The sequence below is a fragment of the Acinonyx jubatus genome, chromosome D4 (assembly GCF_027475565.1).
Source record: "Acinonyx jubatus isolate Ajub_Pintada_27869175 chromosome D4, VMU_Ajub_asm_v1.0, whole genome shotgun sequence".
Lineage (NCBI taxonomy): Eukaryota > Metazoa > Chordata > Mammalia > Carnivora > Felidae > Acinonyx > Acinonyx jubatus.
Window position 1 is genome coordinate 5,479,905 of NC_069391.1, and position 23,746 is coordinate 5,503,650.

Below are 23,746 nucleotides of genomic sequence, written 5' to 3' on the forward strand. Positions count from 1 at the left end.
GGTCTCTGCCAGGGAGGGAAGACGGCAGGAGGCCCAGCACGCTTGGGTGAGGCGCCCAGTGACGGACACCGCCCGGTCGAATGAGTTCCCTGTGCTCCAACCCGGAATGAACGGAGCCCCTGGCACACCCCTGGCCGGCTTTTCAACTGACGGGTTGGCATCCTCATCGGACGCCTCTCAAATTCCCTGAATCATGTATCCCACACGCAGGCCTTACTCTCTCCCTCTGAACAGTATTTTGGACCAACCGGCGGCTAATGAGTCGTCAAACTAGACCATGCCTGCCCGAATCTGTTCCTAGGATGCCTGATTAAACAACTCCAGGGAGGAGAAACCAGGGCCCCGCGCAGCACAGACCTCAACTGATTACCGCTGGATAAACAGCACCGATGGGAAGCAAGCTGTCAGCTCCGGGAGATCACCTCCCTCACGGGCGGGGTGCTCTGCTCTTCTAATTCACTACAGAGGAACCCTTGTGGTCTGAAGGCACGGTTTCACAGGGACCGCCACCCTGGAATGCACCCTTGCAGAATGGAAAGACCCAGCTCCACATCTGGGGTAGGGCGAGGCCCCAAAACACAAGCTGATAGGGCCGGTCTGTGGTCACGCATCAGCAAGCCCCTGTGCTCCTGTACAAACCTCTGCCGTCACAGAAAGCACCAGGTAGCAGCAATGAGGACTTCGGCCAGAAGACTTTGGGATGTGCGCGAAAGACAACAGAGAAGAACGTCAAAAAGAGAAACACCCATGCATTCGTTTTGGGTGAGGAGAGCCATAAAAATGCTAAGAGGGTTAGGAGGAGGGGCCCAGCCCTACCCCACGCTGAAACATATTTTAATTCTGGTATGGGAAGAGAACAGAGAGCAGATCGACAGACCCAAAATGCATAAGCTAATCTGGTATATTTCAAACATGTAGGAAAAGATAAATTTAGTAAATGGTACAGGGATCCCTCAAAACACGATGCGCATACGTTACACGTTAACGAGAGACCGTCGTGGCCCATCCGGGACAGAGGTTTCCACGAGCCTGCTGAACACAGTGCTGATGAGGCGGAGGGACACAAGCCCTCCTACATTTCTCATACAGGGTGCAGGTCTCACCAGAAGCAAGGGGAGGAAACACATTTGTCCAATTTCTACGGAGGTAATCTGACAACATCCACATAATTTTTTTTTTTTTTAATGTTCATTTATTTTTGAGACACAGACAGATTGTGAGTGGGGTAGAGGCATAGAGAGAGGGAGACATAGAATCTGAAGCAGGCTCCGGGCTCCGAGCTGTCAGCACAGAGCCCGACGCGGGGCTCGAACTTGTCAACCGCGAGATCATGACCCGAGCCGAAGTCAGACACTCAACCGACTGAGCCACCCAGACGCCCCAACATCTACACAAGTACTGAATGCACAGAACCTTCAATCAGTTCCAGCAACTTACTTCGCATACACTTATACCCAAAACAAAGTATGTGCAATATGTTCAAACCGCAGGATGTGACCCACTAGGGGGTCTATGAAATAAATTGAGGGGATTCTGGCCAGAACTTTTAAAGAAAATGAAACCGAACTGAATGGAATACAAAATACCAAGAGTGCATCACCTCTAGCGAGGGTAAGTAGGGTTTCAAGAATCTTCTGTTACCAGTGAGGACTGGGTGCTACTGTAAATGTTTTCATACAGTGTGCCAACGTTATTTTTTTTTTTTAAGGTGTGAAAGCCACCTCGTGTTATTTATAACAGCCAAAGATTGGAAACCACCTAAAACTCAACCCCCAGGGGACTGCTTCAGTGAATGATGGTCCATCCACACAAGGCAGTCATTAGTAAGAATGAGGTGGCTCTAAATGAGCTGCAGGAAAGCAGTCTTCAAAAAATATTACTAGGTGGGAAAAGCAAGATGCAGACCAGTGTGGAGTTTGCATCATTTGTGCTTTTTAAAAAAATATAAACATAAACCTGTACTGGGGAACTCTGAAAGAAACTGGTCACGGGGGGTTGGGAGGGGCCTCTGGGCAGGGGAATGGAATTAGGAGACGGAATTATTTCCCACTCTAATTCATTTTGTTCTTTTTTTAAAAAACATGTGCACACATTACATGCCATTTAAAAAACACATCCAGCATCTAGACCCAGCCCGATAATCGGCTATCTCCACCCTCGACACTGGCAGAGTGTCTATAGCAGGGTCTATAGCAGGGCCCGAGCCTGGTTCCATCGATCACGCAGGATGTGATTCTGGGCAAGAAATGTTCTCCCTCTTAAGTTCCCATCTCCTTAATGCAAAAATGCCGTAGTCCACAGCAACCTCTGCCCCGAGGACTGAGGTGAAGTCTAAATGAGACTGAAAAATGCAGCGGCCAACAGCAGGACCCCAGAAAATGTTAATCCCCCCCATCCCTTCGTGGACTCTTAAGCAGTGTTCATATAAAGATCAAAAAACTACATATATCAACTCTTTCACAAAACTACAAGTGAGGGGGTGCCCAGGTGGCTCAGTCAGTTAGGTGTCCGACTCTTGGTTTCGGCGCAGGTCACACGATCTCACGGTTCGTGGGTTCGAGCCCCATGTCAGGCTCTGCACTGGCAGCACAGAGCCTGCTGGTGATTGTCTTTCTCCCTCTCTGCCCCTCCCCTACTCATGCTGTCTCTGTCTCTCTCAAAATAAACTTAAAAAAAAAAAAACAAAACAAAACACAGGGGCCCTTGGGTGGCTCAGTCGGTTAAGCGTCTGACTTCGGCTCAGGTCATGATCTCACAGTTCACAAGCTTGAGCCCCACATGGGGCTCTGGGCTGAGGGCTCAGAGCCTGGAGCCTGCTTGGGCTTCTGTGTCTCCCTCTCTCTCTGCCCCTCTCCTGCTTGCATAGTCTCTCCCTCAAAAACAAACATAAAACCCAAAAACTACAATCTGGGTTTGGAAATCTCTTGCTATGATGACGTGATCTCATTTTTGTCTAAAAACCGTGTGTGTTTATGTATGTATCCGCATGTAGACACATACACACGTGATCTTATCTGTAGGAAGAATGTCATGTACTTATTTGGGGGAAGTGCTCTTAAGGGGCCTTTTACCCTAAAAGTACCTATCTATTACTGCAACTTCACCCACTGGAGATGAATTGCTATCACAATAGATTTTTTAAAAAGGAAGAGACTTAATATCTTACAAGAAGCGCGTCCAAGAACCAACAGGTAATTCCCCGTCTTATGAAACAGCTAACAACAAAACCCCAGCAGGACAGGCACAGGGCCACGCCAGGCCCATGGACTTATCACATCACGTGATCAGTCCTCGACAGAAGGTCTTTCACAGGCTACCGGAACGCCGCCTGCGGTCACTTGAAGATGTCGTCTTCGAGCGCCTTCCCGGTTGAGCTTTGCCGCGGTAACTTCTCAACCCCAGTGGCAGGAGCTCTGGGTCCTCCTGGCCAAAGACTAGCTGCCCATCCCCGCGCCCCACCCCCAGCTGGTCAGCTCCCCCGTCTGGGGTCCCCTACCTTGCCATCAGAAGCAGTGTTGATCCTGTAGTGGTACACTCTCCCTTCGTATCTCAGCGAGATGGACCTCTGGCCGGGGCTGCTCTCGCTCTCCCGCACCAAGAAGCTGCCGTTGATCCCGCTGCTCAGCAGGTACTCGGCGGCGTTGCGGGACACGGGCCCGTGGTACCAGGAATGTTTCTCCAGACTGTTGACCGGCGTGATGTAGTTGCTTGGGACCCACCCTTGGCCATTTTTGGTTTGGGCCTCACACCATTCCCCATTGTGGTTGTAGCCTAAAACCCGGAGCTTTTCACCTTGGAAGAGAATCAAACCAGACGTCAGCTTCCAACGCTGGCTTTGTTCATTCCCATGTATTCTTATAGGATTACTAAAAAATCTCCAAATTCCTAACTACCTGCTTCACTGGAACAAATCCGCATAAATATACGCATTTGTGGGTCTGTAGAAGAATACAGAACATGCAGAGAAATACACAGCCTCGGTTTTCGTAAATAATATATATGCTGCGTTACCCAAGTGTTCTGTTCCTAACATAAGGAAGTTTCTTAGGGAAAAGATACTTTTTCTTAGAACAAAATAAAATAAGATAAAAATAAAAGGTGTTTTCCGTGTCTGGCCCATGTGTCCCTTTAACTATGAAATAGGGGATGTGCGTTTTCTAAGGACTTATCATATAGGAACTCTTCTCCTTTAGGAAAAGTGGCTCTCTTATAAAGATGCTGGGCTTTTTGGGGGGACCTCCCTGCATTCCAACTTTAAAGCTGCTCTTTCAGTCAGTGAAGGGGTATTCAGTCAAGCCCCAGTTTCCCCTGATTTCTGTCTCTTGCAACCCCCCATTTGGTCTGTGGCCCTTTTACCTTTAGTGATGCTTAGGGTGTTATCCCCACTGGCCACAAAATCATACAGTGCAACAAAAAGGTTGGGGTCATTTTCACTGGGACCAGCAAGAAGGTTTTCCTTGGAGTTCCAACGAGCTGCTTCGCTCAGACCTTGGGGCTCAAAGTCAGATGCTACTGGCCTCTGAAGGGCTTCTGGAAGAGAAAAGAAGAAAGGAACAGGAAGAGGTGGGAAAAAAAATTAGTTTCATTCTCAGGAGCAAAAATAGTCTGCTTCCATCATTATACTTTTCTAATTTATTTCGTAACATCGACACGCATTTTGTATTAATAAGAAAGGCCATAGAATAAAAACGGACCCTTCCTTCCCCAAACCCTGTGAAAAGCATCAAGCATTTTCCTTCCAAGGTGGCAATTACTGTTCCTAAATAGCTTCAGCTTTTTAAGCTCATTCATTCAAAATGAACTCAGTTAAAAACGGAAATACTCCAGGGTGCCTGGGGGGCTCGGCTGCTTAAGCATCTGACTTGCTCTTGGCTCAGGTCATGATCTCCCGGTTCGTGGGTTCGGGCCCCACATCGAGCTCTGTGCTGACAGTGCAGAGCCTGCTTGGGACTCTCTCTCTCTCTGCCCCTCTACCCTGCATCTCTCTCATTCTCAAAATAAATAAAACTTAAAAAAAAAAAAAAAGAATACTTAAAAAAAAGAAAAAAAAAAACAGAGGACGCCTGGGAGTGGGGGGGCAGCGGGGAGCTCAGTTGGTTAAACGTCTGACTTTGGCTCAGATCATGATCTCATGGTTCGTGGGTTTGAGCCCCGCATCAGGCTCTGTGCTGACAGCTCGGAGCCTGCTTCAGATTCTGTGTCTCCCCTTCTCTCTGCTCCTCCCCCACTCAAGCTCTCTCTTGCTCTCGCTCTCAAAAATAAATAAACATAAAAAAAATTTTTTTTTATATCTCGTTGTAATGAACTGCTACAACATGAAAAACGAGGGTCTTTCGATGCTAGCTTTTTGTACTCCTGACTGAAGTAAACCTTTAGGAATTGTATTTGCTAAAAGAGTAAATCCCAAATTCTGTCATTACTGTTTGGTCATCTCATTTTATGAATCATGAGGGCAAAGATCATTTCAAGGAAGAGGGTCTTGTAACACTGCCATTTCCTAGAAGCCTTAGTGATGGGCTGGGCCCCCATTCTCTTGAGTGTTCACACGGGCTCTAAAGGCACACCTAGCACAATCGTGATGGGGGACTGATCAATTAACCAAAAAAAGCTAGTTAAAAGCAGAAAATTATCTTTTTCAAAGATGTGGGATCTCCCACCCCCACCTGAATGCATGTTGGTTTGCTGGCCTTGACTCTGCGGGGACAAGGCCTGTCCTTTCGAGGGTGGGCACGTGCGAAGCATATTCCCAGCTTCAGCTTGCTGCAGGCTGGGGGAAAAATGGGAGCCATGTGCCATCTATTGGCTTACGCCTGGCTCGCTCTCACCCGGTCGGGTAGCAACGTTTAAAACCACCCATCCTTACTGACTATGTCTGAGGCGTCCATCTGAAGTTCACAGGTACAGTTCTCTTCTTACAACTGCATTTCACTGGTTTCATATTGAACAAGTAATGAAAACAACAAGCGTGTCTGAAATAAAGAGACGTGGAAAGAAACACAAGGGGCTCTCGGTGTGGCCAAGAGCAGTAAGCAGCAGCGGGGTGGCGGGGTTGGCTGCCCTATCCCGTGGGTCCCGGGCACTGGGGAGGCAGGTGTTACAGGAAGCAAGAGCATGATGGTCAACCCAACACGTCGGTCACGTGGAAGCGAGTCCAAAGAGCTTCCGTTGTGGTTATATTAAGTAACACCATTAGCCTCAGGATTCTTAACGTGAAAGAACTCTTACATATCGACAGAACAAGATAAATCCTCCACTGGGGGGGGGGGGGGAGGGAGGAGGAGGAGGGAGGAATGGACCAAAGCATGAATGAGCAATTCACAGGAAATTTAAATTACCATTAAACTTGGGAAGCACGTTAGGCCTGGCTAATAATCAAAGAAATGCAAAGTCTTCGTCAAATGGGCAGACCCATTGTCTTGAGGCTAAGTCAGTGTAAGGCTTGAAATGGAACTCTCATGCAAAGCTAGCGGCTGCTGTAGAAAGTGCTACACACGTTAGGAGGGCAACTGGAAATACAAATCGAATCTCTAAATAATTCCATAACCTTTGATCAACCTCCAGCAATTATCCCGAGACCCACATGATTATTTCTAGATACTGATTGTTTTTAACATTTTTCAGGTGTTTCTGTTTGAGAACGAGAGAGAAAGCGAGCGTGTGCACGAACCTGAGCCGAAGTCAAGTCGGAAGGCTAACCGACTGAACCACTCAGGCGCCCCTCTATATACTAACTTTGAAATAACAGCACAGAAAAAGAGAAGTACAAGGTATCTATCAATAAAAGATAAGTTAGTTTGTGGTCCATCCATAATACAGAATACATTCAGAACATCATTCAAGATATTTTTGCAAAAAAACTACTACTGGCTTGGGAACATACTCATAATAATGCATTAAGTGCTCATACTACAACCTGTCATTTGCAGCGTGATCCCAATTTTGTAAAAACTGAATGAAGTACAGAAGGGACTGCACCAAACTGTGAACAGTAGTTGACAAGGGGTGGGGGGTGGGGGGAGTAGGATTACAAACATCTAACATTTTCTCTATTCTTTTCTGTATTTTGGCTCATTTCTCACAATGGATGTGGGTTGTTTTTGCAATTCAGAAAACAGTGACAAAAATAGAGACACTGCCATTGTAAGTAGAAGCCAGCTGACACTTCCACAATTGATCATCTAACCTGAAAAAGAACCCTGGGGGAGGAGGAATCCCTCGTGCTGTCCTGAAAAAACATTTGTGCACCTCCCTCTGGAGTCCCAACCTCGTGGCCATGAGCACACAACTCTGGCAGACCAGGCCCACACAGGAAATTAAACCAAAGTCGTGAATACAGAAACGCTTTTCTTCTCAAATGCCATTTGACCTCTTCTATCAAACATTCTGCAGCATCTGGATTTGATCAAAGTTACATAATCAGGGGGAAGTGGCCCGGAAAACACCTGGAAGAGGCAGAAGGCCGATACTCGCCCAGGGTTGCCTGTGGATTTCAAGTCAGGGTTCAAGAGGGACTGTCCCCGACAGGGAGACCGATGCTGGGAATTTCTCGCGAGGGGATGAGCCCTTTGTCAGGAAGGAAAGGGCCTCCCACCGCTTTTTGATTCAACAGGACGTCAGGAAATCCAAGGCAGTCTCTCCGTCTTCCTCTCCAGTTCTTGCTCCATTCCACAAATTTATGGCCGAAGCCCAAAGGGAAGTAATGCCCACGCATGCCTCTGGATGGAGACACTGAAGTGTAGCCACAGTCCGACACCAAAACCTTCCAGTCAATTCCCCATCCAGGCTGATGTCAAAATTGACTCACGGTGCATAAATGCCAAGTTCCTTGCTTCATCTCATAGTGAACTGTGCTCGTCAACCTTAAAAATGATCACAGCTCACAAGGCCAACACTGCAGAATGTACTTAAACCTTCCTGGCTTAACGCGGGGACTTTCTGCCAGGCCCACTGTCAGGAAGTCGGACCCTTAAAGAAGCCCCGAAGCTTCATTCAAGAAAGATGTCCAAAATAGCTCCCCTTTTCTGTTCTTCCAATGGATCTTTTGGTTATTGTTAAGTCTTGGGAAAGAAATTTCAGCGTCTGTTGGGGCGCCTGGGTGGCTCGGTCGGCTAAGCATCCAACTTCGGCTCCAGTCACATGATCTCATGGTTCGTGAGTTTGAACCCCACATAGGCTCTATGCTGACAGCTCAGAGCCTGGAGCCTGCTTCGGATTCTGTGTGCCCCCCCCCGCCCCAACTCTCTGCCCCTCCCCTGCGCCCATGCTCGGGCCCATGCCTGCTTAACTTATTTCTAAGTAAATATTCTAAGTATTCTAAGAAAATGGCTTGGGTCTTTAAAGTACAAGTTAAAGATCTTCTTATACAAAAATAATCCTTTCTTAAAGTTGTGAGTCAGTGATCAAAAATGTTGACGGAAGATTCTCAGATAAGGCGTATCTGGTCTAGATGGCCAGGGGCTGCCCCTGTACCCACCAAGGGCAAACAGGAAGAGAAGTAAAATGTTGGTGACCTTCAGGGGCCGTGAGGCTACTTCACAGACCCGAGGGGAGGGATTTCACCTCCAGGGAAAACATCCCTGGGAAGCTTCCCACCTTCCTGTAGGTGCTGGTGCCCAAGGCCTCGGTTTGCTCTGTGAGTACAGAGCGGAGTGGGCTCTCCTTCAGTGGGGAGGGGAGGGGAGGGGAGGGGAGGGGGCAGGGTGTGTCAGGCGTGATAAACACTCCCTCTCCTTTTGCTCACATGCAATTCTTTAAACCCTTGTTGTTTATTCTTATTTCCTCTGTGGGCCTTTCACTATTACCCTCCAGTTCAAGGAATCTCTGTAATTCAGAAATCTATAAAACAGATCCCTCAAAAAGGAGGGAAGGCTTCGTGTTTTATTTCATACTCGGTTCCAACTGATGAGATCATGCTCAGACTATTCTCAAGTCAGTATACAACAGTCTCCTACAACTTTTTAGAATATGAGCTTAGAGGAAAAGTATTATTTCCCACAATCTGAACTTGATGAAAGTCCTTTTACCCACTTTCTACGCGGTCCTTTATTTTGTAATTTACACCCTCACCCAGAGCGGCTAAAATTATTTAAAAAACGGGCTTAGTTGAATACAGCCTTGGCCTTAACATCACACTTCACAACATCTTCCCAGCACCCCCAAACACTGTGTTAGCTGCTGGGGAGCAGGGGCAGGGCGAGGTGGCAGTGATGCGAAGAATCCCCACACGGCCTCTGCCCCTTGGGGGAAGAGAACACAGCTGGTGAAAATGAACGCGGCCTCGACAGCAAAAGTCAAATAGAAGACCAGGTGAATTTCTAAGAACGCAGACGTTGGGGCGAGGAGGTGTGAAGGGGCCCGCTCACCAGCATTACACAGAAGGGGCTCCTGAGTAAGACCTCGCCTGGCAAGGGAGGCAGGATTAACACAGGGATCCAAGGCGAGCCTGACACACTGAGGCTACTCAGGGAGGGATCTCCATCCGTGCTGTGGACCCTCTGGCGATGTCTGCGGATGCCTCCAAAAAAAAGTCAGGGACGCCTGGGTGGCTCAGTCGGTTGAGAGTCCGGCTTCGGCTCAGGTCATGATCTCGCGGTCTGCGAGTTCGAGCCCCGCGTCGGGCTCTGTGCGGACGGCTCGGAGCCTGGGGCCTGTTTCCGATTCTGTGTCTCCCTTGCTCTCTGCCCCTCCCCCCGCTCATGCTCTGTCTCTCTCTGTCTCAGAAATAAACACTAAAAAAAAAAATTAAAAAAAAAAAGTCTGCAAATGCAGAGAATATGGAGGGCTGTAAGGGAAAGCAGCTGTATGGAAACAGTCCTCAAATCTTAAACAGAAATTTATTTGTGATACAGGGCTTCCTCATTAACGCATTAAGTATCTACTTACTAATGGATTAAAGAAACAAGATCTAGTAGTAACTACTATCATTTCAAAGTTCTGATATGTGTAAGTGATAATCACAAGTGTTACAGGACACGAAAACATCGGATTTCTACTGGTGACAAAGTCACCAATATTGCTAACCTGACTGTGGTTTGTTACCTACATTCTTTAAAAAATGATATACTAATTTTCAGTTAGAGGTTAGTGAAATAAAGTTCTAAAACTTTCCCATCCAAGGAAATGGAGCCCCTGAATTCTATCCCAGACCCCGAGGGCTTTCGAGGTTAACAACTCCTACACTATAGATTTGGTTCAGTAGAACCCCTGTAATCTGACAGGGAGAGGGGCCTAAAAAGAAGGCTGCTATAAATTAGTGAGAAGTCCAAATTATGCAGTTTTCTTTTTAAATAAATGCAGTTTTGGGGCGCCTGGGTGGCTCAGTTGGCTAAGCGTCTGACTCTTGATTTTGGCTCAGGTCAATGATCTCACAGTTCACGAGTTCAAGCCCCACATTGGGCTCCATATGGACAAGACAAGAGCCTGGTTGGGGTTCTCCACCCCCCCCCCCCGCTTGCTCTCTTTACTCTCTCTCTCAAAGTAAATAAACTTTAAAAATAAACAAATAAGTAAACAAATAAATGCAGTTTTAGCACTTCCCACTTACAGGCATTATAAGCACTAAGCTAAATGGGTTTCTGGAGAAAACTCCTTTTAAAAATAACAAGTAAAAAACAAAAATAATAATACTAACAAATAAAAAATAAAGTTACTTAAAATTAGACCAAGGTGGGGCCCCTGGGTGGCTCAGTCGGTTGAGCTCCCGACTTTGGCTCAGGTCATGATCTCACGGTTCGTGGGTTCGAGCCCCATGTCGGGCTCTGTGCTGACGGCTCGGGGCCTGGAGCCTGCTTCGGGTTCTGTGTCTCCCTCTCTCTCTCAAAAATAAACATTTAAAAATTTAAATAAACAAATAAAATTAGACCAAGGTTTAAGTATTTCCCCTGGAATCTTTACATTATAATGTTCCTAGCAAATCAAGTTTAGAAAACAGAACTCTCCGCGTCGTCTCTATCAGCAGTCCAAGTATTAACTTTCTGAAAGATACACAGAGCCAGTCCCCTCCATCAAAAAGCAAAAACAAAAAGAATTCTGTATCGCTTTCTAGGACTCTGTTGTCAAAGAAGCCTACGGTTACTGGAGACGGAGCATAAAGATGGAACACCTCATCATCTTCAAACCACTCTGAATACGACACCCCCACACCTCACCCCTGCCTCATCCCAGCTAAGTTTACACCCACATCGTGGCCACTTTTCCTCCTCAATCTCCCTGATGGGTCCTGTCCTGTCCGTGTGCCCCACCGTGCCCTTGACTGGTTTCCCTGACTCTGCCCACTGCGTTGTGCCTCCACACTGCCACCAGAGGGGTCTTTCTAAAATGCAGCTCCGACCGAGTGGCTCTCCTATTAAAATCCCACGGAGAAGGCTGCTGGCAGAGGCAGAAGAGATCCTGCCTGTCACTGGTCAGCCACTACGTCCTAGCAGGGTCACCTGTGGCAACACAAAGAACAGGACGGTCAAGTGCCCTGCAGGGTAGACTGCGGTTTGCAGATTAACAGGCAAGACGCGGTTCCTAGCATGTAACAGGCCCTCTCAGCATGGCTGGGGTCATCATCAAGTCCGAGCTCCTGAAGCGGGTACACGAGGCCCTGCAGGGTCTGGTCTGCGACCAGCTTCTCCCACAACCCCTGGTCCCCCATTCCAGCCTCCCCAAACCTCTGGAAGCTTCCCCCACCGAAGCTTGTTGCTGCCCCAGCTTGCAAGCACTGTGACAAGTGCCATTTACTCTCTCCAGAATGCCTCCCCAGCCTACTTTCTATCCTCCTGGCCTCACCCCTTCTAGTGAGCCTGACTAGTCCTCCCTCCTCCCTGCACCTCACCCCTAACTGATTATCTCCCCTTCACCTCATAGGTGAAGAATCTGTAAGCCTGGGCTCCAGGGTGGACAAGCCTTGTTTAAATTCACTCTACCATGTCTTGAAGACATTAATTTCCCAGCCTCAGTTTCTCGATTGCACAATAGGGCAACAACAGTATCTACCCAGCTGGGCTGTCAGGAGGGCTCCACGCACACCGCACGTGGAGAATTTCTGCACAAACGCCACGTGTGGTACCTGGCCCTAGGACCCTGCCCTACAGGTCAAGTACTTCTTCATTTATTATTGTTCCCACAATAATGTGAACTCTGGGGCAGAGACCGGCATTTTTTTTTAAATTTCCTTTAATATTTATTTTTGAGAGAGAGAGAACGAGTGGGGGAGACACCGAGAGAGAGGGAGACAGATTCCGAAGCAGGCCCCAGGCTCAGAGCGCTCAGCCCAGAGCCCGACGCGGGGCTTGAACTCAGGAGCCGCTAGATCATGACCTGAGCCAAAGTCAGATGCTTAACCAACTGAGCCACCCAGGCGCCCTGAGACCAGCATTCTCATCACAGCCTTCACCCTCTGCCCCGGGCCAGGCAGGACATACAGCACCACCAGGTGTTTATTTAAATGAACAGCTAGGCAGAACCCCTTGCACTTGACTGGCTTTAGCAACAAAGTAATATATTAAGTCCGGAGTGAAGAGTGTACCTTAATTATCTGTGAACCTGCAGAAACAGCAGACAGCAGGATGGAGAGCAAATGGCACTTTACCAGGAATGCTTTTATAAAGATCTAGGAAACGCAATCATTTTTTAAAAAATGGAATGTAAACCATGGTCAAGATCCCGAAACACAGCGCAACGTGAAAGTACGTTTCTCTGTGCTTTCACAAGAAACAGGACTCGTGACAGGCCGGTACGGGCAGACGGCCCCTCCACACACTTTTTTTTTTCGTCTGTGGGGGAGGAAAGGTTCCCCAGATCCTGGCACTGGACCCGATTCAAACTGTGGGCAGTGAGCCCGTTAACCAGAGAAGCATTTACTCTGTCACAGGTCCTTTGCGGCAGACTGAAAGCCTCCCCTTCCTTCCGCCTGCCAGGCCGGGGATGGTTTGCGAGTACTCACTTCGTGTGTCCTGATCTCCCTGAAAAGGTCATCGAGGATGCCTGGGTCAGGTTAGACCCGACTCACCGAAGGGGCTACCCAAGGGCAGATGAATCCCCCAGAATGTCTTGTTTGCCATTATTCCTCCTACTGCTAACCTGAGTAACTGAACAGGACCATAAAAAGCTATCTGGGTTCCAAAAAGCAATGGCTGATTCTATTCACGGCCCACCTTTTCAATTCAGTTTTAAGGCATTCCGTGTAGGGTACTACACCCCCCCCCCCCCCCCCCCCGGCATAAGTCTATTAAGCAGACTCTCTCATGACGGGCGTTTTGAGAGGCCAGGCGACAGAGGCAGAGGTGAAGGTTACTCACGTGCCTCTCCCACGGCTTCCCATCCATCAGTCTGCATGGCTCACACTCAGCCCCTTGCACTGCTTTCAATCTCTCTCTCTCTGGATCTTGCTCTCTCCCTTCCTCTCCTCTGGATCTCTTCCTCTGCCCACCTTTGCCATCCTCCCCCGTCCCGTGTCCCCTGGGTTCTCCCTTTCTGGTCTCAGCCTTTCTCCTCTTGGGTCTCTGCCTCCCTCTCCTCCTCAATTCCCACCTCTTTCTCCTTCTCCCTCGTCGGTCTTCTGTGTCACCCAACACAGACAGTGTAACGAAGTACCTAAGTGTGGGTTAAGAGAGAAGGATCTGAACGCCAATTTCGGGGACTGACAACTCTCATCATCGGGAGGGCAAAGTTAGACTCTCAAATGTCAGTAATTAGCAAGCTGTTTTTCCAAACGGCTTTGGAAGTAGAACTTCAACGAGGCAAGAAAACAAGATTGACCATAATTTGCTCTGTGTTCTTTTTTTAACCAAGGTAATCTTGGGCCCAGCCGACTATGAAAAATGACTTAATCTGCCCTCTCTGAGGCTCAAATTCGGGACCTTCCGATTAGGAGACGGACAGTCTGCCAGCTGCACTAAAAAGGACAATTTAAAATTGACCATACGTTGGGAATTATTAAAGCTGGTGATGAGTACAAGGAATTCAATGGGCTGTGTGCTTTTCCTTTAAAAAAGTAAAAAAACAAACAAAAAAACCCCCACAAACCCCCCAAAACTAAGAATTTATTTTATGACTCTTTCTGGGTGTTTAATTATGATCCGCTATTACAGACGGAAAGTTAAATTCTTCCCATATCCCACTTGATCTTATGGTCTTGTATTTACCTTTTCCAGTTTTATTGATATGATTTACATATCACATTGTGTAGGAGTTTCAGGCGTACAACCTAACAACTTGCTGTATGTAGACTGTGAAAAGGTTAGTTACCACAGTAAGTTTCGTTAACATCCGTATCACCACACAGTTGCACATTTTTTCCTTATGATGAGAACCCTTAAGATCTACTTCTCTTAGCAACTTTTAAATATACAGCACAGTGCCGTTAACTATACTATCTATAGTATAACTGTATAGTTATATCTATAGTCTAACTAACTATACAGTGCTGTTAACTAACTATCGTGTTGTACAACGGTGTTATGTATTTTTTTTTTTAATTTCTCCGTCGACCATTTTTCCTGTTTCTATTTCAGATCGGCGATTACACTGGCAAAATTATGACGACTTTAGAACAAGGTAATGAGAGGTAGATGTTCAGTCTTCACATCTTTGGAGCTGTGGAAAGAGTAAGATGCCAATCATGAATCAACGGGATTCCTTTTCCACAATTAAAACATTCAGCATGGGCGTAAGAAAGGATCGGGGGCGGGGGGGACGACGCCTGGCTGGCTCAGCGAGGCGAGCGCAGGGTTCTTGATCTTGGGGTTGTGAGTTCGAGCTCCACGTTGGGTGTAGAGAATACTTAAATAATTAAAACTTACAAAAAAAAAAGGATCAGGAAAAGGGAAGATACTTTTCCTTAAAACTGATGATAGAAGTATTAATTTTATGCATCAGAGCAAACATGGAAACAAACTGTCTTGTTAACAAGAAAAACTATGGGTAGGTTCAGCTCGATTCTGTCATGACTTCAGCCATTGGAGAAACTGGCAATGCCAACCTTTTAGACTGCTCAGTATTTGTTTAAAGTAACAGCTGATATGTGCTAACATCCTGCTCTGTGCCAGGCTCTATGCTGAACAATTTAAATGAAATCTCTCCCGCAAATCTCACAATTCAACGAAAGAGGGCCTACCACGAGTTGTATTTGGAAATGAGAACGCCACCGAGGCTCAGACAGCATGATGCCCAGGACCAGCGGGCAGCAGGGTTGGCATCCAGGCCCTGGCCGGCTGGCTCTGGAGCTGCGGGTGTCACACAAGAAGAGGACTCTGCAATGCCCTAGCCACGAAACTGTCTGCATTTAGGGACCTCTCAAAGGAACCTCATGCAGGTATAAATGCAAACAGTCAGCACTTTATTGATTTCAACACCTTCACGTGAATCATCTCCTAGGTCCCCAAAACGATCCTCTCAAGGTTGGCTGGACAGAAGGATGTTGGTTCTTTCTGTCTTAGAGGCAAAGAAACAGAGAGGCTGAGAGAGGTTAGACAAAAATGGATCTCCTGACTCCAAATTCAGAAGTATTTCCAAAGGGCACAGGGGCCTTTCTCCTCCTCCTCTCTAGAAACGTCACAGCGGTGGTATGCAAATAAGGTAAGGGTGTCTACAAAGCGCTTGGTGCCAGCGTCTGTCACATCATAAATGCTCACCAGTTTTAATGTCACCTCAAGCGAGGAGAACTGGCTGGCTTTCCATTAGGTTCCTGGAAGAGGCTGGCATTTTCTTTGTTACTAAACAAGGGAAGCACGTGATGAGCCCAGGAGAGAGTATTTAGAAAGAGAGCCTGAGCTGCTCTACAGAAGTTCCAACACTGTACATATCTGTGCAGCTGGCACCACATAAAGTATTTGCCAGAAAGTTAACTGCTGAAAAGCAGCATTTTAAAGCGGCCCTTAAAATAAATTTTGAAAGTTCAAGAAGAGTTCACTTCACATTACTTTTGATTCCACACTACAGAGCTAGCATATACATGTACAATATTCATGAACGATGTATGCAAATACACACATAAACAAAGAAGAGTGAACTGGGGAAAAAAAAAAAAAATTCAAATGACCAGTGCTCGGGGCGCCCGGGTGGCTCAGTCGATTAAGCGCCTCACTTCGGCTCAGGCATGATCTCATGGTTCGGGGGTTCGAGCCCCAGGTCAGGCTCTGTGCTGATAGCTCAGAGCCTGGAGCCTGCTGCGGAATCTGTGTCTCCTTCTCTCTCTGCCCCTCCCCTGCCCGTGCTGTCTCTCTCTGTCTCTGTGTGTGTGTCTCTCTCTCTCTCTCAAAAATAAACATTAAAAAAAATTTTTTTACATGGCCAGTGTTCATGTTTTCTTCCACATCTCTAGGGGGAAGCAATAATCAGAAAGCTGGGTGTTTGAAGTCAACCTAAGACTGTAAAGCTAAATGTGGTCATGGTGAATACATACTGCCTATAAACACACATTTTCACAAAGTTGGAACACAAAATTCAAATGTTTTAAACGCTTATTATACGCATACTATATCTCCAGAAGGACACGCAAGAAAACTCCTGAGTGATTGCCTCTGGGTAGGGAAATGGGTAGGAGACACAATTACTTTTCACTAAATACCCTTTTAGAATGTTCTTTTTTTTTAATCATGTACAGCTATTTTAATATACATTTAAATTTTCTTACTTCTGCGAAAGATGATCATTTTTATCAGTATTAGTTTTCCAGAAAAGAAAGAATAGCCTTATTTCAGACGTTCTTGAAGCTGCCATTTCCACATCCACAGAGCGTGCCAAAGGTCACAGTCACAGTTGGTAAAGCACCGAATGGCTGAAACTCGGCTCTCTGGAGCCAGACGGTATGGGTTCAAATCCCAGCACCACCACTTGCTAGCTCTGGGACCTTAGACAAGTTTCCTAACCTTCTGGGGCCTTAGGTTCCTCATCTGTAAAGTGGAAATAACCACAGGGCCATCATGAGAAACACGCACACCGAATCATATAGAAATACTGAAACACTGCTTGGCATACAGTAAGCATTTAATTGTTGCTTTGACAGCGAGGCCTGAGGAGCGCATAGATGCATGATCAGGTCGCATTCACGGCGGGAACCATCTTTGACAGAATGCAAAAGCTGACTACATTCGACTCTCTGTGCCCTGAGCGGCCTGCGCCCTGAGAGGGTGTCAATAAACACTGATTGATTGACTTAGGATGTCAGTAAAAAACGGAAAGCCTGGACAGGAAGCAGTAAGACGCTTTAGATGAGAGCCACCCCCTAAAATAAAAACCAATAATTCAACTATGCACTAAATCTCCAGTTTACCCCAAGAAAACAGTCTGCCCTAAATCTCCGGTTTACCCCAAGAAAACAAAAACAATGTCACAGCTCTGCAGCTACAAAAGTCCAGTTCATCTACTCCGCCCGTGGGCGTCCATCTGCAAATGGAGATAATGCCTAACACTAACTTGATACAGATGTAAATGAGAATGTGCTCAGAATTTTGAGCAACTTGGAAAATAAGCGACACATGAACTGAAGATGATTTTGGCCGCTTCAAATGCCAACTTTCCCGGACAAATAAACCATCTCCTCCCTCCAAATGGTGGATTTTGTGAGCCGGCTGGAAGGCCCAAAATCGCAGGCAGGGAAGAGGGATGGATGTCCACATCCTGTGAAAGCAAGAGCAAACAGGTTTCACCTGCATCACTGGTGTTTATGGTTTAAGCTGCTTATGTGACTCCAGGCAGGCCCTCAAATCAGAAAGGAAAAAAAAAAAAAAAAAAAAAAAAGGTGGCTGGTGAGGGTCACGGGGGTATTAAAAAAAAAAGGGTTGGAAGGAAAAGAGGTTAGACCATTTATGAGGCCTTCGTTTATTTCTCCTTCCTTTTAAAAAGAAGTACGTTACAACTTCATGGCACACTAGCAGCAATCCAACTTGTTCTCAGATGAGCTTTACATTTCTATTCCTATTTTAAGTCCTCAGTGAAAATGACAGAGAAATACCAGCAGGATTTCATCTGGGATGTCCGGTCCCTAAGTCAGATCAAGTCCAAAATGACGACCCCCACGCACCCTCCCCGGTTCACTTTCTTTCAGTTGTTACTAGCAAAGAAAAGGAAAGGCAACAGGAAAGAAGGACACAGGGGATGAGAGAAGGAAAGGAAAGCAGAACGGAAAAAAGGCAAAAAGAAAGATGCTCCTGGCTCTGCACTTTATGGAGCGAACCCAACATGAGGTCCCCCCCTCCCCCGCCAAGTACGCTGGACTCATTCACAACGCCTTCCTCAAATGTGTAACTTCGCTTCCCCCATCCTCGCGAAAAGGGAGAATTCCTAAGACCTCGTCGTGGTCTGCAGATAAGAGTGGGTTGGGGGTTGGGGGTTGGGGGCGCGTGGGGCGTGGGGTAGAAAGATCACTTGAAATTCCGTACCCATAAATGGTAGAGCGGTGTTCCTTTGTACACGACACTTAATGAGAATCACATGTTTCACAAACACGGGTCGACCTTTTTGACACATAATTCCCAATTCACGGTGGAAATTCCACAACGTGGGCTCACAGGGCCGTTCGGGCCTGTAGAGTTCGCTTTCTCAAACTTTCTCGGGGAGAGCCCCCCCCCCTCCGGCTGGGGGCCCGGAGACACCGCCATCCCGGCGTAGGCTCCCAGGGTAGGGCGCGGGGACCGGAGCCCCGCACCCTCCCGCTCGGCCCGCAGCGCCCAGGCGGGGTCGCGGGAAAGACCAGGAGAGAGCAAGAAAGCGGGGGGGGGCAGAAAGGGAAAGGGAAGGGAGGGGCAGGGAGGGCGCGGAGGGAGCGCGCGCGGGCGGGCGCGGCCCGGGAAGGCCGGGCCCGCGGCCCCGCCGCCGCCTCGAGAGCTCGGCGCCAGCCGGCGCTTACCTTCCAGGTAGCAGCTGGAGGACGAGGAGAGCCCCTTCTTGGATTTGCAGCCCACCAGCTTCAAGCAGATCTCCAACATTTTCGCGGGCCGGCGGCGTGGGGGCCGGCGCCCCCCGGCTCGCTGCGCCGCGCGCTCAGGCCCGGCGCGCCCCGCTGGCCCCGCGCGCCCTCCCGCGCCCCGGCGGCCCCGCCACGCCGCCTCGCCGCCGCCCCGCGCGCCCGCCCATGGCCGCGGCCGCGTCTCCGTCTCCGCTCCGGACGCGCCTGTTAACAAAGGGCCCCGAGCCCGGCCCGCGAGGCCCGCCCCCGCCGCCGCCTTAACCCCCTCGGCGCCGCGCCGGTCGGCCGGCCCGGCTCGTCGCGGGCGATCGGCAGGCCCGACCCGGCCCGGCCCCCTTGCCGAGATCCAAAACCAACCCGGGGCCGGTTTCTAGGTCCACACGGGTGCTGATTTCAGGTGCAGCACTGAGTGGTTCTCAACGTTGCCAAGTCCTAACGGCCCAAGAAAGACACACGGGCTACTCTGGCTGCCGCCAGCGCAGGCCTGCTCGGCCACCACTTTTGCAACCTCGAGCATCTCTGTGGCGAGACGCCAACCTGCACCGCTTACAGCCCAGCTCGGCGGGTGCGCGGGGCTCTGGCAAACGCTGTGTCCCCAAAATGTTGGTGAATAATGCGGATTCCTCTGCAGCTACCAGTGCTGGTCTCATTTCATGTTCACGGAGTTTACAGTGATTAAGGCTAACTCAGTGGGTGTATAAAGAATGAATAATCAGAGCTAGAACCCACATGACAACCTCACAGGTATGCAACACGTTTGTCAAATCCTACATTCAGACTAGGAGATGGTTGGAAACGGGAGGAGAAGTGTGAGTTCAAGTTCAAACATGATTTCTGATTATATGTAAAGGGAATTGAGCTTTCACAAGGAGAAATCCTCAGAGGCAGGGCCTGGGTCCCTTCTTTGCCTTATTTTCTTCCACAGGGATTTTTTTCCCCCTTGGTTTGGTGAGTGCCACAGGGTACCGTTATTTGAAACCCATTTCATTGCCGTTCAGGGCTCAAATATTTATAGCTCTGGTTAGGACTGATCATATACAATATTATAACAAAATAACAATAATCACAATGGTGTATTATGTGACACAAAATCAGAAATCTATATCAGCGGGAAGTAACAGGGAACCCAATCATACCAACGAATTTAATAAAAATCATATATATTTCAGTAACAATAAGACAAGGAATTTAATAAGTAGTACGAAGTAACTGCACTGCAACAGAGAAAAAAAATCAATGTAGCTCACATCTTAGAGCACATGAGTAGTAATAAGAAAGGATGCGTGGAAGATCTTAGGAGTAGATCTGATGTGCGTCAGACTCTTAGGAGAAACATGGTCCATTCGTTACAACACTGCGTTTGCACAACGATCCTGTGAGGACTGGGGTTGTTACTATCCCAAATCTTCAGGGTAAGACCTGGTAGTCAGGAAAGTCAAGCACCCTGCCCAAGGTCCCGTAGTTGGGAACCGACGCTGGTCTGCCTGGTTCCAAGGATCAGGCTCCTGACCGGGGGATTACACTGTACCCTCTCATCAACAATAAATTCCAAATGGATTAAAGCCTTGGAGATCTGTATCTTTGGTTAAATAGCTAACATATCGGGGCGCCTGGGTGGCTCAGTCGGTTAAGCGTCCGACTTCGGCTCAGGTCATGATCTCACTGCTCATGGGTTTGAGCCCCGTGTCGGGCTCCGGGCTGACAGCTCAGAGCCCGGGGCCTGCTTCGGATTCCATGTCTCCCTCTCTCTCTGCCCCTCCCCTCCCCATATAAACAAACATTAAAAAAAAATAGCTAACATATATTTCAGAGCCAGTGTTGGTTAAGAGACCCTGGCTACGAACGGTCAACCCCAGAAGGCAAAGCTGGACTCATTTGTTATACTTTCCAGCCTATCCTGTAACAACAGAAACCTGGGTATCTCGGAATGGCTAAGTAACAAGATCTTCACGTAGGTCTGCCAAATATAGCACATAAAAATTCACAAGTGGACTGGACGTGACTAGTGCGTATCACCGGGGTTCTCAGCCAGGGCATTAATAACTTTTCGGAAGTGTCCTACCGAATTGTGATCAGTGTACAAAATGTGTTTTTCCTGCAACTGAGTGGTTAGTGCTGTGGTACCAGCCCAGGCCTCATGAGCACCTAAGAAGGCACGGGCAGGAAAGTAAAGTGCACAGTTCCCACCACCTGCAGACACAAGAGACAAGCGCGGTGACTGTGGGTGCCATCTAGACTCTGGGAGACAACGCTCATTCTGCTAGAGGGCCTGCAGGTAGTGCCAGCTGACTGGCTTAGTGTTGTCTTGAATCTTTCAAACTCCCAAACGTAGCACCAAAAATAGAATTGAAAGGGTGCCACCAGGACAAACTGAAAAATACAGTATCTGTTTTGGTGCCCTTCCGGAAAGTTCTTTATTATTGGACCAAACAATAATAAAGTGTGTCATTGATACAGCATTTCAGGTTTAAAGAGCCAGACTCAAATCGGCAGCTTAGTGCCAACAATCATACATTGGCAGGCATTTTTGCGGCTCTGACCGCATCCTTGAATACTACCAGTTAATACAGGTCCGAATACTTGTTTGCATGTGAGGCACTTTATGTTGGGATGTAAGTTTATTTTAAAAGGCTAATGGCTATTACTAATATTCTCTTCTTGAATCTAAAATGATCTTATCCTCTTAAATCCTCTTAAAATGAGTAATGCTTATAAACTGCATCCAAACCTTTTAAATTATAGTTATAAAAGCATGCATCAACAGGTCTGGCGAAACACTCTGAATCAGCAACAACAAATATTGAAAGTTTTGCCAACCTGTACACTACCAGACCAAACTGGACTACTCTTTCCAGATCCAGCTTTTGATGCGTTTGAAACTCATTTGCAAGGTACAAAAGGCGCTGTTACAAGCAAATAAAGGCGAGCCCCGATCTTCTTACAAGAATGAAAAAAAGACCCGAGAAAGGTTTCCCTTGAGCAACCTTAAACCCAAAGGCATGAACTTACACAAGCAAAGAAACGAAAAAGATGTGAACTAACGTGTTGGTTTGGTTGCATCCAGTTTGGGAAAGAAACAGACTTTTAATGTGCACCTGATACGTGCCAGGCACCAGTGTTACAACGATCCCATGAACTTTGGGTAGTTTAACTCCATTTCACAGATAAGGAAACTTGGGGGGATGGGGAGAGGGCTCTGTCCAAGTTCACACAGCTCCGGAAGCGGTATGGTCCAGAGCCCCTGACCTTTCCAAAATGGCACATGGTTTTCAATTTAAGTGAAGGGTAAGATAAGCAAAGCTAGAGGTTGAAATAAAAATCATTAACCGTTAGGGAAAACGTCTTAAAAGAAAACAGTTCAGAAAACTAGAACTATTGAAGAATATTTTAAAATGTATTAAGTATATATCGTTTTTTTATTTTCTAGGTTTACTTATTTAGAGAGAGAGTGCACATGTGAGCATGAGAGGGGCAGAGAGAGAGAGAATCCCCAGACTCCTCCAGGATGTCAGAGCAGAGCCCAATGCAGGGCTCAATCTCATGAACTGTGAGATCATGACCTGAGCCAAAACCAAGAGTCAGCTTAACTATCTGAGCCACCCAGACACCCCTTATATATATACTTTTTAAATGTTTATTTATTTATTTTGAGAGGGAGAGAGTGTGTGTTGGAGGGGCAGAGAAGGAGGGAGAGAGAGAATCCCAAGCAGGCCTCAGCACAGAGCCTGACATGGGTCTTGAAGTCAAGAACCTTGAAATCATGACCTGAGCCGAAATCAAGAGTTGGACGCTTAATGGATTGAGCCACCCCCGTGCTCCAAAAACCACTGTTTTAGAAGAGAGAAGAGGTGCTTGTTTTCACTGGAAATAGGACAAAAGTGAATGGATTTTTCTAAAATTTTCTCATTTGAAACCAATTTTTTCCTCAATCTAGGAAACACACAACTCTAGAACAAGTCACCAAAAGAGGACCCTTCTCTTAAAGATTTTAGGCTAAAGACAATTTTTTTTAAGTTTGGAGTTCAGTCCTATTTAAATGTGGGGGGGGGGCAAAAGTGGGTCAAGGGAAGGAGACAGGAGCTGCAGGATGGGGGGTCAGGTGGAAGGGAGACAGGTGAATCTGACATGGGGCCTGGTGTGGAACCCCCCCCGGACCAGATGATCCCAAATGTGACAGGCCCCTTCACTGTTTCTGGCCCAGCCAGTAACTTTGGGGGGTGGGGGGCGGGAGAGCAAAGATCTCGAAGTAAGTGCATGCTATTTTACATGCACCTGCCAACAAAGCCCACTTCCTCTGACTCTGCAAACACTCTCCCGCGAGAGCCTGCTGGGTCCAATGTGGGTCCAACAAAAGGAAAATGCGGCTCAGAAGACCACATCAGTCAGTCACATCCATTTTGGCCACTGTACAAGGACACACGTGCATCTCTTACAAGTTTTCCCATGAGATAGCACTACCTGGGGGTCAAGTGTCACAAAGGCCTGCTGACTCTGGACTGGTAAGACGGGGAGGCAACACGGCAGAGGCTGAATGAGCTACTCACGCAGCCTAGCTCCGAACGGCACGTGTACATCATCCGCTGTGGTGGCCTGGGCAACTGACTTCACCTCTCAGAGCCCTCATTTCTTCAACCGTTAACACTGGGGGTGAGGGGCTATCTCACAGGGTTACGAAGATTAAAAATAATGTATGGAAGGTGCTCCATATACAGGAGCTATTGTTATTTCCAAAAGAGCCCCCTTACCAGATCAGATGATGGTCTGTGTTCCTGCATAAGTCTTACTGGGACTAACTCGAGAGCTAAAATTAACAAATGTGATATGTGAAAATGATTCCAGAAAGCACAGTCTGAG

General features: G+C 47.6%; 1 protein-coding gene across 2 annotated transcripts in view; it reads right to left on the reverse strand.

Moving 5' to 3' along the window:
* ABL1 (ABL proto-oncogene 1, non-receptor tyrosine kinase) overlaps positions 1–23,746 on the reverse strand; it is a 139,721-nt gene that overhangs the window by 25,028 nt on the left and 90,947 nt on the right. Inside the window, exons 1-3 of one of the 2 annotated variants that reach the window (XM_053204502.1) lie at positions 18,833–19,000; positions 4,357–4,530; positions 3,497–3,792 (exon numbers count right to left, since the gene is read on the reverse strand). In XM_053204502.1, the coding sequence (XP_053060477.1) occupies positions 3,497–3,792; positions 4,357–4,530; positions 18,833–18,911 (549 nt within the window). In that variant the 5' untranslated portion in view covers positions 18,912–19,000. Of the gene's footprint in view, positions 1–3,496; positions 3,793–4,356; positions 4,531–18,832; positions 19,001–23,746 lie in introns of those variants that run through there. The other variant, XM_027035405.2, reaches the window with a different exon arrangement.